The following is a 19,964-nucleotide window of genomic DNA, read 5'->3' on the forward strand; positions in this document are numbered from 1 at the left end:
AAATATCCAGTAGTGGGATAGCTGGATCATAAGGTATTTCTATTTTTAATTTTTTGAGGAATCTCCATACAGTTTTCCATAGATGCTTCAGCAGTTTGCATTCCCACCAGCAGTGAATTAGGGTTCCCATTTCTCCACAACCTCTCCAACATTTGTTATTTTTTATCTTGGAGATTATAGCCGTTCTAACGGGTATAAGGTGATATCTTAGTGTAGTTTTGATTTGCATTTCCCTGGTGATTAGTGGTGATGAACATCTTTTCAAATGCCTATTGGCCATCTGTGGATCTTCCTTGGAAAAATGTCTGTTCATATCCTCTGCCCATTGTTTGATCAGGTTGTTTGGTTTTTGTTGTTCAGTTGTGTGAGTTCTTTATATATTATGGAGATTAACCCCTTGTTGGATATGTGATTTGCAAATATTTTCTGCCAGCTAGTGGGTTGTCTTTTCATTTTGATCCTGGTTTCATTTGCCTTGCAGAAGCTCTTTAGTCTTATGAAGTCCCACTTGTTTATTTTTTTAATTTTGTTTCCCTTGTCCAAGTAGATGTGGAATTCGAAAAGATCTCTCTATGACCAATGTCAGTGTGTATTGCCTATGTTTTCTTCCAGGAGTTTTATAGTTTCAGGTCTCACCTTCAAGTCTTTGATCCATTTTGAATTAATTTTTGTGTATGGCAAAAGAAAATAGTCTACTTACCTTCTTTTACATGTGGCTATCCAGTTTTCCCAGCACTGTTTATTGAAGAGACTTTCCTTTCTCCATAGTATGTTCTTAGCTCCTTTGTTGAAGATTAGCTGTCTGTAGATGTGTGGTTTTATTTCTGGGGTTTCAATTCTGTTCCATTGGTCTGTGTGTTAGTTTTTGTACCAGTACCATGGTGTTTCAATTATTATAGCTCCGTAGTATATTTTCAAGTCAGGGATTGTGATGCCTCCAGATTTGTTCTTTTTTCTCAGGACTGCTTTAGCTGTTTGGGGTCTTTTGTTGCTCCATATGAATTTTAGTATTCTTTGTTCTATTTCTGTGAAGAATGTCATCAGGGTTGTGATTGGGATTGCATTGAATCTGTAGATTGCTTTAGGTAGTGTGGATATTTTAACTATATTTATTCTTCCAATCCATGTGCATGGGATATGTTTCCATTTCTTTATGTCATCATTGATTTCTTTCAATAATGTCTTATACTTTCCATTGTATAGGTCTTTCACCTCCTTGGTTAAATTTATTCCTAGATATTTTATTATTTTTGTTGCAATTGTAAATGGGATTGTCTTCTTGATTTCTCTTTCTGTTAGTTCGTTATTAGAGCATAGAAATGCAACTGATTTTTGTAAGTTGGTTTTGTACCCTGCAACTTTGCTGTAGTTGTTGATTATTTCTAATAGTTTTCCAATGGGTTCTTTAGGATTTTCTATATATAAAATCGTGTCATCTGCAAAGAGCAAAAGTTTCACTTCTTTGTTGCCTATTTGGATTCCTTTTATTCCTTTTGCTTGCCTAATTGCTCTGGCCAAAACCTCCAGTACTATGCTGAATAAGAGTGGCAAGAGCAGGTACCCTTGTGTTGCTCCTGTTCTCAGAGGAATGGCTTTCAGTTTTTCCCTGTTGATTATGATGTTGGCTGTGGGTTTGTCATATATGGCCTTTATTATGTTAAGGTACTTTCCTTATATACACATTTATTGAAAGTTTTTTTTATCATAAATTGTTGTTGGATCTTGTCAAATGCTTTCTCTGCATCTATTGAGATGATTGTGTGGTTTTTATTCCTCATGCTGTTAATGTGGTGTTCACACTGATTGATTTTCAGATGTTGAACCATCCCTGTGTCCGTGGTATAAATCCCACTTGATCATGGTGTATGATCTTTTTAATGTATTGCAGTATTCGATTTGCCAATATTTTGTTGAGGATTTTTGCATCGATGTTCATCAGCAATATTGGCCTGTAATTTTCCTTCTTTGTGTTGTCCTTGTCTGGCTTTGGTATCAGAGTGATGTTGGCCTCATAGAATGTGCTAGGAAGTGTTCATCTTCCTCTATTTTTTGGAATAGTTTGAGAAGGATAGGTATTAAATCTTCTTTGAATGATTGGTAAAAGTCTCCAGAGAAGCCATCTGGCCCTGGACTTTTATTTTTTGGGAGGTTTCTCATTACCGTTTCAATCTTTTTACTTGTGATTGGTCTATTCAGATTCTCTATTTCTTCTTGATTCAGTTTTGGGAGGTTGTATGAATCTAAGAATTTATCCATTTCTTCTAGATTGTCCAATTTGTTGGTATATAGTTTTTCATAGTTTTCTCTTATAATTCTTTGTAGTTCTGTGGTATCCATTGTAATTTCTCCTCTTTCATTTCTAATTTTATTTATTTGAGCCTTCTCTCTTTTTTTCTTAGTGAGTCTGGCTAAGAGTTTGTCTACTTTGTTTATCTTCTCAAAGAACCAGCTCTTTGTTTTATTGATCCTTTCTATTGTTTTTTTTTTTGTTGTTGTTTCAATTTCATTTATTTCTGCTCTAATTTTTACTATTTCTTTCCTTCTGCTGACTTTGGGCTTTGTTTGTTCTTCTTTTTCTCATTCTGTTAGGTGTAGTTTAAGGTGTTTATTTGGGCTTTTTCTTGTTTGTTAAGGTTGGCCTGTATTGCTATGAGTTTCCCTCTCAGGACTGCTTTAGCTGTATCGCATATGAGTTAGTACAATGTATTTTCATTTTCATTTCTCTCCAGATGTTCTTTGATTTCTTCTTCAATTTCTTCAATGATCCATTGGTTGTTCAGTAGCATGTTGTTTAGTCTCCACATCTTTGTCAATTTCCCAGTTTTTTTCTTGTAGTTGATTTCTAGTTTCATAGCATTACGGTTGGAAAAGATGCTTGTTATGATTTCAATCTTCTTAAATTTATAGAGGCTTGCCTTATTTCCCAACATATGGTCTATCCTTGAGAATGTTCCCTGCCTGCTTGAGAATAATGTGTAATCTGCTGTGTTTTGATGGAGTGCTCTATATATATCTACTAAGTCCATCTGGTCTAGTTTTTCACTGAAGTCCATTATTTCTTTATTGATATGCTGTCTGGATGATCTATCCATTGATGTAAGTGGGATGTTAAGATCCCCTACTATTATCGTGTTGTTGTTAATATCTCCTTTTAGGTTTGTTAATAGTTGCTTTATGCACTTTGGTGCTCCTGTGTTGGGTGCATATATATTTATAGGTGATATGTCTTCTTGGTGGAGGTTCCCTTTTTTTTTTTTTAATTTTTTGTTTATTGCAGTAACATTGGTTTATAACATTGTATAAATTTCAGGTGTACATCGTTATACTTCTATTTCTGCATAGATTACATCATGTTCACTACTCAAATACCAATTACAACCCATCACCACACACATGTGCCGAATGATCCCTTTCGCCCTCCTCCCTCCCCCCGTCCCCTCTGGTAACCACCAATCCAATCTCTGTCTCTATCTGTTTGTTTATTATTGTTATTAGCTACTACATAATGAAGGAAATCATATGGTATTTGACCTTCTCCCTCTAACTTATTTCACTTTGTCTAATACCCTCAATGTCCATCCATGACGTCACAAATGGCTGGATTTCATCGTTTCTTATGGCTGAGTAGTATTCCATTGTGTGTATATACCACATCTTCTTTATCCATTTGTCCCCCGATGGGCCCTTAGGTTGCCTCCAAGTCTTGGCTATTGTGAATAATGCGGCAATGAACACAGAGGTGCATGTATATTTATGCATTGGTGTTTTCAAGTTCTTTGGATAAATACCCAGCAGTGGCATAGCTGGATCATAGGGTAGTTCTATCCTTGAATTTTTGAGGAATCTCCACACTGTTTTCCATAGTGGCTGCACCAGTTTGCACTCCCACCAGCAGTGTATGAGGGTTCCCTTCTCTCCACATCCTCTCCAACACATGTTGTTTCCTGTCTTGTTAATTATAGCCAATCTGATGGGTGTGAGGTGATGTCTCATCATAGTTTTGATTTGCATTTCCCTGATAGTTAATGATTTTGAACATCTTTTCATGTGTCTATTGGCCATCTGTATATCTTCTTTGGAGAAATGTCTGTTCAGGTCTTTTGCCCATTTTTTAATTGGGTTGGTAGTTTTTTTGTTGTTGAGATGCATGAGTTCTTTATATATTTTGGAGATTAAGCCCTTATCAGATGTATGGTTTGTAAATATCTTCTCCCAATTGTTAGGTTGTCTTTTTGTTTTGTTCATGGTTTCCTTTGCTGTGCAGAAGCTTTTTAGTTTGATGTAGTCCCATGTGTTTATTTTTTCTATTGTTTCTCTTGCCCTGTCAGACATGGTGCTTGAAAATATGTTGCTAAGACCGATGTCGAAGAACGTACTGCCTATGTTTTCTTCTAGAAGTTTCATAGTTTCAGGTCTTACATTCAAGTCTTTAACCCATTTTGAGTTAATTTTTGTGTATAGTGTAAGATGAGGGTCTACTTTGATTTTTTTGCATATGGCTATCCAGTTTTCCCAACACCATTTGTTGAAGAGACTTTCTTTTCTCTATTGTATGTTCTTGGCCCCTTTGTCAAAGATTAGCTGTCCATAGACGTGTGGGTTTATTTCTGGGCTTTCAATTCTATTCCATTGATCTGTGTGTCTGTTTTTGTGCTAGTACCATGCTGTTTTGGTTACTATAGCTTTGTAGTGTATTTTGAAATCAAGGAGTGTGATACCTCCAGCTTTGTTCTTTTTTCTCAGGATTCCTTTAGCTATTCAGGGTCTTTTGTTGTTCCATATAAATTTTAGGATTGTTTGTTCTATTTCTGTGAAAAATGTTGTTGGAACTTTTATAGGGATTGCATTGAATCTATAGATTGATTTAGGAAGTATGGATATCTTAACTATGTTAATTCTTCCAATCCAAGAGCATGGAATATCTTTCCATTTCTTTGTGTCTTCTTTAATATCTTTCAGCAATGTTTTATAGTTTTCAGTGTACAGATCTTTCACCTCTTTGGTTAAGTTTATTCCCAGGTTTTTTATTCTTTTTGTTGCAATTGTAAATGGGGTAGTATTCTTAATTTCTCTTTCTGCTACTTCGTTGTTAGTGTATAGAAATGCAACTGATTTTCGTATGTTGATTTTGTATCCTGCAACTTTACCATATTCGTTTATTACTTCTAAAAGTTTTCTGGTGGATTCTTTAGGGTTTTCTATATATAAAATCATGTCATCTGCAAATAGTGACAGTTTCACTTCTTCCTTTCCAATTTAGATCTCTTTTATGTCTTTTTCTTGACTGATTGCTTGGGCTAGGACTTCCAGTACTATGTTAAATAGGAGTGGTGACAGTGGGCATCCTTGTCTGGTTCCTGTTCTTAGAGGGAAGGGTTTCAGTTTTTCACCATTGAGGATGATATTAGCTGTGGGTTTCTCATATATGGCCTTTATTATGTTGAGGTACTTTCCTTCTATACCCATTTTATTCAGAGTTTTTATCATAAATGGATGCTGTATCTTGTCAAATACTTTCTCTGCATCTATTGAGATGATCATGTGATTTTTATTCTTCATTTTATTAATGTGGTGTATTACGTTGATAGATTTGTGAATGTTGAACCATCCCTGCACACCTGGAATAAGTCCTACTTGATCATGGTGTATAATCTTTTTAACGTATTGTTGTATGTGATTTGCTAGTATTTTGTTGAGGATTTTTGCATCGATGTTCATCGGTGATATTGGCCTGTAATTTTCTTTTTTTGTGTTGTCCTTGTCTGGTTTTGGTATCAGGGTAATGTCGGCTTCGTAGAATGAGTTAGGGAGCTTCCCCCACTCTTCAATTTCTTGGAAGAGTTTTAGAAGGATAGGTATTAAGTCTTCTTTGAATGTTTGGTAGAATTCACCAGGGAAGCTGTCTGGCCCTGGACTTTTATATTTGGGGAGGTTTTTGATTACTGTTTCGATCTCCTTACTGGTGATCGGTCTATTCAAATTCTCTACCTCTTCTTGATCCAGTTTTGGAAGGTTGTATGATTCTAAGAATTTATCCATTTCTTCCAGATTGTCGAATTGGTTGGCATATAGCTTTTCATAGTATACTCTTATAATCTTTTGTATTGCTGAAGTGTCTGTTGTAACTTCTCCTCTTTCATTTCTGATTTTACTTATTTGTGCCTTCTCTCTTTTTTTCTTGGTGAGTCTAGCTAAAGGTTTGTCAATTTTCTTTATCTTTTCAAGGAACCAGTTCTTGGTTTTATTAATTTTTTCTAATCTTTTTTAGTCTTTATTTCATTTATTTCTGCTCTGATTTTTATTATTTCCCTTCTTGCACTGATTTGGGGCTTTGTTTCTTCTTCTTTTTCCAGTTCCTTTAGGGGCATTGTTAGATTGTTTGAGATTTTTCTTGTTTGTTGAGATAGGCCTGTAGTGCTATAAACTTCCCTCTCAGAACCGCTTTCGCTGTATCCCATAAATTCTGGCATGTCGAATTTTAATTTTCATTATTCTCCAAGTATTTTTTGATTTCTTCGTTGACCCAGTCGTTGTTCAGTAGCATTTTGTTTAATCTCCATGTATTTGTGGCCTTTCTGATTTTCTTCCTATAGTTGATTTCCAGTTTCATACCGTTGTGGTCAGAAAAGATGCTTGGTACTATTTCAATCTTCTTAAATTTATGGATACTTGTTTTGTGGCCTAATATGTGATCAATCCTAGAGAATGTTCCATGTGCATTTGAAAAGAACGTGTATTCTTCGGTTTTTGGATGTAATGCTCTGTATATATCTACTAGGTCCATCTGTTCTAGTGTGTCATTTAAGGCCAGTGTTTCCTTATTGATCTTCTGTTTGGATGATCTATCCATTGGTGTAAGTGGAGTGTTAAAGTCCCCTACTATTATTGTGTTACTGTCTATTTCTCTTTTTATGTCTGTTAATAATTGCTTTATATATTTAGGTGCACCTACACTGGGTGCGTAGATATTTACAAGTGTTATATCCTCTTGTTGGATTGTTCCCTTGATCATTATGTAATGCCCTTCTTTGTCTCTTTTTACAGTTTTTGTTTTAAAGTCTATTTTGTCTGATATGAGTACTGCTACCCCAGCTTTCTTTTCATTGCCATTTGCGTGGAGTATCTTTTTCCATCTCTTCAATTTCAGTTTGTGAGTGTCTTTAGGTGTGAAGTGTGTCTCTTGTATGCAGCATATATATGGGTCTTGTTGTTTTATCCAATCAGCCACCCTTTGCCTTTTAATTGGGGCATTTAGTCCATTGACCTTTAAAGTACCTATTGATAAGTATGTACTTACTACCATTTTTTAACTTTTTTTTCCTCCATGTTTTAGTAGTCCTTCTCTGTTCCTTTCTCCTTCTGTAAAAACTTGATGGTCTCTTTAGTTTGACCTCTGTCTGAAAGCTCTACTCTTTAACTCCCCTCCTCCCTCATTTTATGTTTCTGATACATATCTAACCTCTTTTTTGTGCATTTGTATCCATTACCCTCTTATCTTGGAAATAGATAATTTTTCCTATTTGTGGTCTTCTCCTTTCCCCTTAAATCAGTCCCTTCAACATTTCTTGTAGCACTGGTTTCTTGGTGACAAACTCCTTTAATTTTTGCTTGTCTGGGAAATTTTCGATCTCTCCTTCCATTTTGAATGATAACCTTGCTAGGTAGAGTATTCTTGGCTGTAAGTTTTTTCCTTTTAGCACTTTAAATATATCGTGCCACTCTCTTCTAGCCTGTAAGGTTCCTTCTGAGAAGTCAACTGATAACCTTATGGGGCTTCCTTTGTATGTAACTTGTCTTTCTCTTGTGGCTTTTAGGATTCTCTCTTTATCTTTAATTCTGGACATTTTGATTATGATGTGTCTTGGCGTGGGCCTCTTTGGGTTTATCTTGTTTGGGGCTCTCTGTGCTTCTTGTACCTGGATGTTTCTTTCCTTCCTTAGGTTAGGGAAGTTTTCATCTATTATTTCTTGAAATAGATTCTCTGCCCCTTTGTCTCGCTCTTCTTCTTCTGGGACACCTATAACATGGATGTTAGTGTGCTTGATTTATCCCAGAGGTCCCTTAGACTGTCCTCACTCTTTTTAATTCTTTTCTCTTTTACTTGTTCAGCTTAGGTAATTTCTTCTAGTCTTTCATCCAGCTCGCAGATCCGTTCTTCTGTGTCCTCTACTCTGCTTTTGAGTCCCTCTAGTGAATTTTTCATTTCCAGTATTGTGTTCTTCATTTCTGATTGGTTCTTTTTTATATCTTCCATTTCTTTGTTGACATTCTCACTGAGTTCATCTATTCTTCTCTCCACATCAGTGAGCATCCTTAACACTCTTAGTTTGAACTCTCTGTCGGGTAGGTTGCTCATTTCTGTTTCACTTAGTTCCTTTTCTGGACTTTTGTCCTATTCCCTTAATTGGAATATATTCCTTTGCCTCCTCATTTTGCCTCTTTCCCTGTGCTTGTGTCTACGTATTAGGTAGGTCAGCTATGTCTCCTGCTCTTGGATAGGTGACCTTATGTAAGTGATGCCTTAGGAGGCTTCCAGTGTGCTTCCCTCAGTTCTCAATGTTCCTGGGGTGACCCCTATGTGGGCTATGTATGTCCCTCTGTTGTGGCCTGTTTGCTCTCCCTGTAGGCACCCAGGTTGGCCGAGTTATACTCCTAGCCAGCTGTTGTAATGCTCAGCTGTTTGTAGTTGTTGTGGGTCCTTCAGTCTCTTTATCAGGTGTGGGAAGCCCCAGCACAGTTGGCTGCAAGTTCTAATACTACATTTGTGTTGCAGTATTTCTTTTAAGTGAGTAGGCCCCCAGCGTGGCAGGTTGTTAGGCTCAGGGGCTTACAATTGCTATAAGCCTCCAGCCTTTAGGTCTCTTGTCAGCTCTCTGAGGATTGCAGCTGGGTGGGGCTGGCCTCAGGCACTGGAGCACCCAATTGTTTCAGGCTATGGAAGGTGGTGCAGACACCCTATGCGGGTCTTTGAAAAGCACAAGTCTTCTGAAGCTGACAAGCCCTGCCGCCCACAGGCCCACACGCACAGTCAACACAGTCCTGCCCCTTGTGCGCACCCCAACCTCCTGAAGTGGACCCAGTTTCTCCACAGCGGGAGCTCCACACACTCCACCACCGCCCCACACTCTCTACCTGCTCCTTGTGCATGCCCTGCCCCACTGAAGTCGGCTTAGTTGCCAGGCTGCAGAGAATCCAGCCACCAATCTATGCAGGCCCACAAGTTGCCTGAGGGCTTGTAGTTGGGTGGGGCCAGTCTCTAGGGTGGGCTGTCTGCCCTGGCAGAGCTGGATTAAATTGGTGCTCTAGCGGGTGGGGCAGACCCTGGGCTAGCAGGCCTCAGGGAGAACTCCAATGGTGTCTGTGTCCGCACACCCACACCCTGCCACAACCATGGCTGCCGCCAATGTCCCAGTCCCTGGAGAGGTCTCACCTCTCACTGAAATGCACTCAGGGCCTATTAGGTGGATCTCTTCACCAAAGCACTGTGCACCTTTCTTTCTGGTGATTTTTGGTTGCTTTCTGAAATGGGTGAGTTTGCGTGTGGGCCCTTTAGAGCCGGTTTTAATTTTTTTGTGAACCAGCTTTTCTGGGGGTACTCCCCAATGTTTTAGTAGCAGGCAAAGTCAGTTATTCTGCCACTCATCTTGGTTTTGCTGGGTCCACAAAACGCCCACAATGGGAGCTCTCCCCGGATCAGGTCCCCGCTGCTCCAGGGAGGGCTGCATACCTGTGGGCTGCTCCAGGGCAGCCGTGCAGGTGGCGGCTTGTGAAGGTGGCATTTTTTCTCTCCCAAAGGGAGTTTCTGCCTCTTCCACCTCAATTAGTGTTGTCCTTTGTTGCAAGAGTTCCTCTTATCCAGTTTTCAGTTCTCTCTCAGGGGTAATTTTTCCACGAGTAGTTGTAAATTGGGTGTGTCCATAGGAGGAGGTGAGTTCAGAGTCTGCCTACACTGCCATCTTGACTTCTACCTCATCTGTTTTATCTTGAAGTCTACTTTGTCTGATATAAGTATGGTAACACCTGCTTTCTTTTGTTTGCCATTAGCTTGGAGTATTGTCTTCCATCCTTTCACTCTGAGTCTGTGTTTGTCTTTAGACCTGAGACGTGTTTCTTGGAGGCAGCATATTTTTGGATATTGTTTTTTAATCCATCTCACCACTCTGTGTCCTTTGACTGGAAAGTTCAACTCATTTGAATTTAAAATGATTATTGATATATGACGGCTTAATGTTGCTATTTTATCACTCATTTTCTGGTTCTTCACATCCTTTGTTTCTCATCCCGTGTGTTTCAGACTGCCAATTCAGTTTGGTAGTTCTGTATGATGGTTTTCTTAGTTTTCTCTTTATTTATCATATGTGTCTCTGTTCTGTTTATTTTGTTAGTGCTTACCACAAGGTTTGTATAAGAAATGTTGTAGATGAGGTAGTCCATTTTCTGATGGCCTCTTATTTCCTTAGACTAAGTCGATTCCATCCATTTCCTCTTCCTCTTCAGTTATTATTATCACAACTTGTGACATCTTGTGTTTAAAGTTATGAGTTTATATTTATTTTTATTGTTTTCCATCCCTTAATCATTGGTGTTATAATTAAGTGTTTGTTAACCTATTCTGATAGAGAGCTGCAATTTTTCTGATTTTGTCTACCTATTTTTCTCCTTGCTCAAAGTTTTGTATCCCTTTTATCTTTTTTTTTTTTTTTTTTCCAGGAATGAGGGCTTTCTTGAGCATTTCTTGTAGTGGGGGTCTTGTGGCAATGAACTCCCTTGGCTTTTGTTTAATTGGGATAGTTATTATTTCTCTATCATATCTGAAGGATATTTTCTCTGGATAGAGTATTCTTGGCTGAAAGTTTTTGTCTTTCAGAATTTTGAATATATCATTCCACTCCCTCCTAGCCTGTGAAGTTTCTGCCAAGAAATTGGCTGAGAGCCTGATAGGAACTCCTTTATATGTTATTTATTTTTTTTTATTTTTTGCCCTTAATATTTTTTCTTTATCATTGACTTTTGCCAGCTTTACTACTATATACCTTGGAGAGGGTCTTTTCATGTTGGTATATTTAGGCGATCTATTGATTTCATTCACTTGTATGTCCAGCTCCTTCCCCAAGTTTGGGAAGTTCTCAGCTATTATTTCTTTGAACAAGCTTTCTGCTCCTTTTTCCCTCTCTTCTCCCTCTGGAGTACCTATAGTCCTTATGTTGCATTTCCTAATTGAGTTGGATATTCCTCAGAGAATTTCTTCATTTCTTTTTAGTCTTAGGTCCCTCTCCTCCTCCATATGGAGCATTGTTGCATTCCTTTCCTCAATTTTGCTAATTCTGTCATCCATATTGTCAGCTCTGTTCTTTAAAGATTCCAGATTTATCTTGATCTCCTCCATTGTGTTTTTCACTTCCAACATTTCTGATTGATTTTTCTTTAGAGTTTCAGTCTCTTTCATGAAGAATTTCCTGATTTCATTGCATTGTCTATTTGTATTTTCTTGTAGTTTGTTGAGCTTCTTTATGATAGCTATTTTGAATTTTCTAACATTTAGGTTAGAAATTTCTGTGCCTTGCTGATTGCTTTCCTGGTGCTTGTCATTTTCCTTCTTCTGGTCTGGAGATTTAATATATTTTTGCATACTGCTTAAGGGTTGGGCTTATTATCCTCATTCTGAAAATATCTGGTTTCAGCTTCCACCTGCTGCCACTGGGTGGGGGTCAAGAGCTGTGTATTATGAGCCTGCCATGATCTGTGGGAGCTCTGGCCAACCAGTTGTGCTAGTGGTCTGGGCGGGGGGAGGGGCTCCTTCTTTTGCCTACTCTATCCCGGTGGCTTCTTGGTCTTGCCTCACTTTTTGTTCTTCTGGGGTGCTAGCCTGATGAAGGCACCCCCACAACAGTTCAGTACCCTCCGTATGGGAATTTCTCACAGGCTGTGAGAGAACTTGGAGAGCAAAGGTTTCTCCACAGAGGGAAGCCCCTCCCCCCTCTCTCTCAGAAAGCCGAGCAGTCCTAGTCCCAAGGCTGCTGTCAGTGGGGAAGGAGAGGAGTTCTCCTTACCTCCTTCCACTTCCTCTAGGGGTACCTGTATCTCCACCTTCCTATGTAAGGCTACGTGGATCTCTCAGACGTCTTTTGTCTTGTGTGAATGTCCTCTGTTGGTATATGAATGTTCTTTTTGTTGTATCTTAGGCGGGGAGAGTCTAAGTGGGAAAGCTCACTCTGCTATGATGCTGATATCCTAAGCATGTCTTTTATTATGTTTTTCTAGAACAAGTGAAAACATAGATATATACCTGAACTTGAGAATGGTTATGTCCAGTCCTTTGTCCTTCCCTATCAACATGGAGTTTCAGTGGAGTTGAATTTCAGAAATACATATACAATGATTTGAAATAATAAATTACCTGCATTGGTGGATTGTGGACTAAGCTTCATAGACGTGTTGGTGAGACTACATTTCTCAATTTTATATTTGACAGTTTATAATTTTTTAATCAATAAATATATTTACAGCAGCATGTGCTGGTGCCCATCAGGTATTAAAGTGTTGGGATATAAGACACTTATTAAGTTGTTTTCTCCTAATTACTAATAAACTGAATTGTTAGGGATTTCCTTTGGCCTATGAACAATATGCTAAATTACTGCAATGCTAAGGGCTCTGTGAACCAAGAAAGTTTGAGACCTCTGCTTTAAAATAATCCCAGACCACTTGTTCCAGGTATCTTCTGCCATGTCCCACCTTCACTATATGATGGAGCTGTGCAAAACTGCCATGTTCTTTTAAACCTCTGTGCCTTTCCTCAGTCTTTGCTCTCTTCCTGGAATATCTTTCTCCATTTTAATCACATGTAAAACTATTCACCTTCAAGACTCAACTCAAAATTCACTCACCTCTGAAACCTCTCCTGGTTCATTTTCTACCACCCACACTCTCATCTTGAAACTCCACTAGAATGATGTAACCTCTGCACTATGCTGTCTGTACAATTATTATAACATGAATCACACTGTCTTGTAGCTCATAGATATTTGTCTTCCCATTTAGACTGTAAAGGACCAGAAGAACAGGGTCCAACTGTATGGACTCAATGCCTGATTCAGCGCCTTAGTAATCATTCACTTAGCTTTGCATAGATTTAAAGCATTAGGATTCTGTGGCAGCAACTCATCATAATTATTTTTGGTCACCATTCCATAGGCTCCTCTTCTAGGGCCTGGTCCATTTGGTGCCAGTTTTCTTTTTTGTCTTGCACATCTGCACTCTACGTTCTGTTGGTCTAGCCTTTGTCATAGACATAGGAAGTCTGTATAGGCTTTACTTGACATTTTAGTTGAATTAATGTCTCGAAATTTATCCTCATATCTCTCCTCCTCAGCCAAAACCAGTTCTAGGCCCAGAGAGGTTCTTGATGAGGAGATATAGCTGAGGTACTTAGACTCATTTTTTTTTCAGTTGAAAATAAATGGAGAAAAATAAAGAGAATACTGCAAAATATCCATGCTCTTGTTATCCAGAATTGGCATTTTTGATATTCTTACCTTCAAATATTTTGTTTTATAGTAGGATAAAACATTGAAATAAAAACATTGAAGGAAAAATGGAAGCATCCATTCTACTCTCATCCTCCCAAGAGGAAATCCCATTCATGAGGAGAATTTGTACTTTCCATTCTCCTTTTTAGTTTTTACATGTATATACATGCATCAATTTTTTTTTTAAATTGTAGGGTGGGATTTTTTTGCTTTTTTTCCTAAATTTACATAAACAAAACATTGTCTACTTGCAAAGTGTTTTTTCCTTCACCATTGTAATTTTACTGTGTTGTATTCTACCTTAAGAATGTATCATGTTTTATTATTTTATTACCCTACTCAAAATGGGAGTTATTTACTTTTGTCCTGGTATAAAAGACATGCTTCAATATTTCCTAAAGTTTACCTTTACAATTGCAGTTCATGGGTCCTGGGTGTAGATATTTCCAGTCTTACAAGTTACTGACAGATATGCACAGAGACTTTACTTCTCTTTTTGACCATTTGATATTTTAATATTTTTGAATTGTTGCCAAGTCAATAGATCAAAATCATTATCTTATATTTGTTTAATTTTATTTTTTTCTAAATAATAGTAATATTGAGCATCAGTACAATCATGTGTTGGCAGCTAGGATTTTCTTTTCTGTACAGTGAGCATTTTTCTTTTATTTTGTGTCTTCTTATGGATTTAAGATTTGTTTGAGTCTGAGTTGAATCTTCTCATATTTATATTGCAAATATTTTAAAGCATTTTTGTTTTTTCTTTAGTAAGGAAGACCAGCCCTGGAAGATCCGATGCCAATCCTCCTCTTTTTGCTGAGGAAAATTGGCCCCAGGCTAACATCCATGCCCATCTTCCTCTACTTTATATGGGACGCCACCACAGCATGGCTTGAGAAGTGGTGCATCAGTGTGTGCCCGGGATCTGAACCAGTGAATTCTGGGCTGCCGCAGCAGAGTGTGGGCACTTAACCACTGGGCTACCGGGCTGGTCCCCAGCATTTTTGCTTTTTATAGTGTTTTTGTGATGTCTTTTTCATTGAGAAGTTTTCCTTTAAACCCACGTATCAATTTTTCTTTTTTTCAGTTGTATGTGTGTTTGTGTATGTGTCTTGTTTAGGAATCCCTTTCTTTTATAGGTACATAATGATACTCCCTTTTTTCCCTAAGCATTATGATCTTGTTACTAAGATTTATTTCTTTCATGTGTCTGAGATTTTTATGTTGTATTAGAGTGCTTTTTTCCCCATGTTGAAAACTAACTATATCAATACTTAACAAATTGTTTCTTCTGTTTTCTACTAATATTTATTTTTACATATGCCATGTACCAACAACTTTTTTATAAGTGTATCTATTTCTAGATTATCTATTCTGTTCCCTTAACCTATTTGTCTATTCTTATACTAGTAAGGCAAAATTGTTATTATTACCACTTTATAATAACCTTTATTACTTAATTTTTAGAATTATCTTGACTATTCTTCACAATGCCCTAATCCATCTGTAGTTTAATGTGAAATTCCTTGATAATTCTGGTTCAACTTTGATTGGACTTATATGATATTTATAAATTTGGCTAGAATAAAAATCTTATTGATATTGACTCTTCCTCCCATGAATATAATACATCTATCTATTCATTCAGGTCTTATATTAAACTTTTACACATGGTTTTATAAATTTCTCATTAAAATAATTTTTGCGTAAGTTTCTTCTCCAGTTCCTTTGGGATTTTTTCTTAATTTATATATTAAATATATGTATGGGATCTTTTCTTAATTTATGTATTTGAAGAGTTACACATTAAGTTGGTCCCCCTTACCCGCAGTTTCACTTTCCATGGTTTCATTTATCCAAAGTCAACCATGGTTCGAAAATATTACATGGAAAATTCCAGAAATAAACAATTCATAAGTTTTAAATTATGTGCCTTTCTGAGTAGCTTGATGGAATCTCACGCATCCTACTTCATCCCTCCTGAGACGTGAATCATCCCTTTGTTCAGCGTATCCATGCTACATGTGCTACCTGCCTGTTATTTACTTAGTAGCCATCTCCGTTATCAGATCATCTGTCATGGTATGTCCGTGCTTGTGTTCAAGTAACCCTTATTTTGCTTAATAATGGCCCCAAAGCGCAAGAGTAGTGATGCTGGCAATTCGGGTATGCCAAAGAGAAGCCATAAATTGCTTCCTTTAAGTGAAAAGGCGAAAGTTCTCAATAAGGAAAGAAAAAAATCACATGCTGAGTTTGCTAAGATCTATGGTAACTTTTATTACAGTATATTGTTATAATTGTTCTACTTTATTATTAGTTATTGTTGTTAATCTCTTACTGGGTCTAATTTAAAAATTAAACTTTCTCATAAGTATGTATGTATAGGATAAAACATAGTATCTAAAGAGTCCGGTACTGTCTGCAGTTTCCGGCATCCACTGGGGGTCTTGGAACGGATCCCCCACAGATAAGGGGGGACTACTGTATGTGCAAGATTGTAATTTAATTCTGCATATTTATTTTGTTTCCAGCCACCTTGCTGAATTCCCATATTAGATCTAAAAATGAATTTGGATATTTTATTTCTACAAATAGTTACAATTTAATCTTTTATTTCATTGCTTTAGCTCAGTAAAATACCTCTGTGTGGTCCAGAAACAACAACCAAAATAATAATCATGTAGCCTGAGTTCTATTATTTTCTGGGGTGTTTGGAGTCTGCTCTTAGGGAAAGAATGGGAGAGCAAGACCCAGGAACTAGGCCTGATCCTTGCTCTTCCTGTGCCCCTAATTCTCATAACTCTATTTTAGATTTTCTGATTAACATGTCCATGTGTTTCCTCCACAGAAGTAGTGAAATACATTCCAGGTTTTTCTATCAGTCCATCAGGCTGTGTGCTCTGTTTTCACCTTGCATTCCGGCAGTTCTTGGGCTTTCAGCTATAACGCATAAGTATTTGCAAGTTCTTTTCCTGACATCCTCAGATACTGGGCTTCTTTGTCCTATCTCCAACAATCCCAATATATTAAAGCCCTTAATTTTGAGCTTTAAAGACTAGCAGACTCTCTGCTGCTGTTCTTATTCTAGATTATAAAATAGAAAACCCAGAACCACTCCCTTCTCCCATCTCCTAGACTTTTGGATTATCAACTGGCCTACCCACTTCTGGTGATAAAAACTGTATCTGTTGCACCCCTTTGAGCCTGGTGGATACCTGGTCACTGGCGACCATGATGAGCTACTGAGAGGGAATTTCTTTCACCCGCAGGAGCCTGGACTCTGTTATAAGAAGGTGTAAATTGTGTATGTTCATGGTCACTAACTTTTATATGAGGGACACAGACATCCAATCAGTAGCATCACATGGGGTAAATTTAAAATAGGGATTATTGAAGAAAAACACTTATAAGTGAGACATAGCAGAACACTCTATGTCTCATTATCCTATCCTTTGACACACTAAGGAAAAAGTTCCATAGCGATCTATATATTTACGGACAAAGGGGAGAGATGGAACAATAAAAACTACCTAGACAAGAAAGAGACCTATTGGAAATGCATGTTCTGAGGCTCAATAGTGTTATTATCAGTAAACTCTTCCTTTGAGCACACTCTGGCTTACTAAGTCAGTCTTTGCTAAGCTTCTGAAATGCAAGGGTAATTGAACCTCAAGGGACATCCAGATTTCTGTCTCCTTACTAATACTGTACTTCTCACAGATTGACTTGGGTTTTGCCTGTTTTTATTATTTAAATGCTTTAAAGATATTTATTTAACATGATTTAGTGGAAAACAATCACATATATATATACCTTTTCCTGGCCTTTAGACATTAAGCTGAGTGTAGTTCCATAAGGACTATCTTCCAGTCAAAACCTTGGACCAGAGAAATCCATCTTGCACTCTCATTTCCCAAAAGGCCTTCCGACACATTTTCCCGTCATTCAAAGATAGGATACAGCTTTTTGTTTCCTTTTTAATTTTTTCAACAGCATAGCCTACTTTATACAATGAAATTAAGAATAATTTTATATGACATTGCTTAAAAGCATCAAACATAATTTAATTATGCCATTAATATTTTGGATATTTTATTGAGATAATTGCTTAGTTTCTGTTTAATATTCTTATCATGTAGGAATATTTTCCTTTTTTATAGCAACATACCAACTTAAGAGGTGTGAAAGACCAAGGCTTTATTCAAGAGGACTATTCAGTTCATATATGCATGAATTTAATCATGATGCCAGAGTAAATTACAGATGTATTGGGAAGCACAGATACATACGAATGGTCTGCATAAATGGGAAATGGGATTCTGAACCAGACTGCACAGGTAAAATTTGTTTTAAAGATGATGTAGATCTTGTTGCTTCTTCGTCAGAAAAATTCTCTTAAAATTAGTATGTTTTTAAATTAAATTATTTATTGTGACATACAATTTTTAAGTTGAAGGTAAAGTTAGAAACTACTGGTAACACTGTTTTCAGACAAACATTATCATTTAAGAACCCTGGCTTTCCGGTAAAGATGATGGAGTAAAGCCATTTTACTCTACTGCAGTGTCTCAAAACCATAAAATAAAAAAAAAATCATAAAAATAGAACAAAAACTCAATCTTCAATGATATTCAGAAACAACTAAAACACAAATTAAACACTGTGAAGGATAACTGACAAATATTGTCAATTCTGGACCAAAAGTAGAAAGTAGGCTTGGAAGAAAAATGTATCTGATTAAGATATTATTTCCCTAAGAATAAGTCTCACATTCCTCAAAGGCTTATTTTCAAATCATTTAATTTGAGCAATAAGATTATAAATTACAAACAATTATAAAATGGACACCATATTAGATTAAATAAACCAGATATAGAGAAGACAGAGTGCTTCCAGAGAAATGACAATAAGATAAAGTAGAGAAGATTGTAGACTGCAAACTTCTCACTAACAACAAAGAATCCAGAAGAAAACAGTAGTATCTTCAAAGTGCTGAAAGAAAGTAATTGGCAACTAATTATTCTATACACCAATATTGTTCATTAATGATTACAAATTAAATTTTCAAACGTAGGAAAGACTAACAGAATTTACCAAAGCTGCACTTTGAAATAAATTGTATAAAATATACATCAACAAGATGAAATACTAAATCTTAACAAAAGAGTATCATGTCATTAGAAATTGCAAAGGGAAAAAAGTGGAAAATATTATTAATTTTAAATAAGTAATAATTTCAAAAAGATAATTTGTTTAAAACCACTATGATATTTTTATTTTTATTAAATATTTTGTTTGTTCAATATATTTTTATTTCTATATAAGGAAGTAGAATATTGTTCTGAGAGTTTCAAGAATTTTAAAGCCTTTTATATACCCATGGTATGTTTACTCAAATTAACAAATCGTTGCACCACAAAATAATTCTAAGTACTAAAACTCTATGGATCACTTTCTATAACCACAAAGAAATAATATTTAAAAGTAATAATAACGTTTATCTACTCCCCTACCCTTCATTTTGTGAAATAATTCACTTCTGAATAACCTAATGATATAGTGTTTAAAATACTAAGAACTACGTTATGATTATAAAAACACATAGTAAAAATCTATCGGGTGCAACATAACCAAAATTGAGAGTGACATTCATAGCCTTAAAAGCATTCATCTTTTAGGAAAAAATAAGCTTGGAGATAAGAATGAAACTAGGCATGCCACAAGAGTAACATTAAACTGTAAAGTTTAGTTTATTTTATTAAGAAAAGAAAGAAGACATTGTTACTTATACTCTAAAACCAAGGATACTCAAGATGAACTATAAAATCATAGATGTTTTTTAAGTCCTTCAGAGAGCTAAGAACACAAAGAAACTCAATGAATGAAATTTCAGAAAGTAAAGTCTCTCCAAGGAAAACAACATCACATGGCTGCTTTCACCCTTCCTGGGACAGTGAGAGGATGAGAAAGCCACCAGAGACACAGGTGTGCATAAAATAGCAGAACGTTTAAAGAACTTTTACAGGTGATGTGAAGGCTGGCATGACTATTGAAATTTCTGAGAGTTCAGAAAACAAAAATCATCTGTCAATCTTTTCCAAGGGCCCTACTGAAATCTGAGGTTAGGGCAGGAAACCTGAGATAAAGCATCCAGGAACTCTCTCTCCCACTGACCCTCAGTGTTGGGATGAGGTCAGCATGTCCACCTCTCCTCCCCTTGAGTTCCCTTTGGAGTCTTGAGTTCCCTTTCCATACACTAGTCCTTGGTCAGGCCCTTCACTTTGACAAGATCTGCACAAAGTCTCGGGGAAAAGAGATTAGAATTATGGATCCATTGCTACCTAGAAATCCCAGGGAGTTTTATATAAATTTGTCCACTTCCTGACTGCCCCCTTCTCCTTTCTAGCCTATCCATACTCTCATCTCCATTTG

At 36.8% G+C, this 19,964-nt stretch overlaps 1 protein-coding gene across 1 annotated transcript in view; it reads left to right on the forward strand.

Annotated features, from left to right (window-relative positions):
• Positions 1 to 9,675: 9,675 nt before the first annotated feature.
• LOC101393582 (complement factor H-related protein 5) overlaps positions 9,676 to 19,964 on the forward strand; it is a 28,487-nt gene continuing 18,198 nt past the window's right edge. Inside the window, 5 exon segments of the mRNA XM_087424231.1 lie at positions 9,676 to 9,756; positions 11,866 to 11,948; positions 12,279 to 12,388; positions 12,391 to 12,438; positions 17,693 to 17,869. Of these exon segments, the coding sequence (XP_087280357.1) occupies positions 9,676 to 9,756; positions 11,866 to 11,948; positions 12,279 to 12,388; positions 12,391 to 12,438; positions 17,693 to 17,869 (499 nt within the window).

This window comes from Ceratotherium simum, chromosome 36 (genome assembly GCF_057802395.1).
Source record: "Ceratotherium simum simum isolate JZ-2026a chromosome 36, ASM5780239v1, whole genome shotgun sequence".
Taxonomy (NCBI): Eukaryota; Metazoa; Chordata; class Mammalia; order Perissodactyla; family Rhinocerotidae; genus Ceratotherium; species Ceratotherium simum.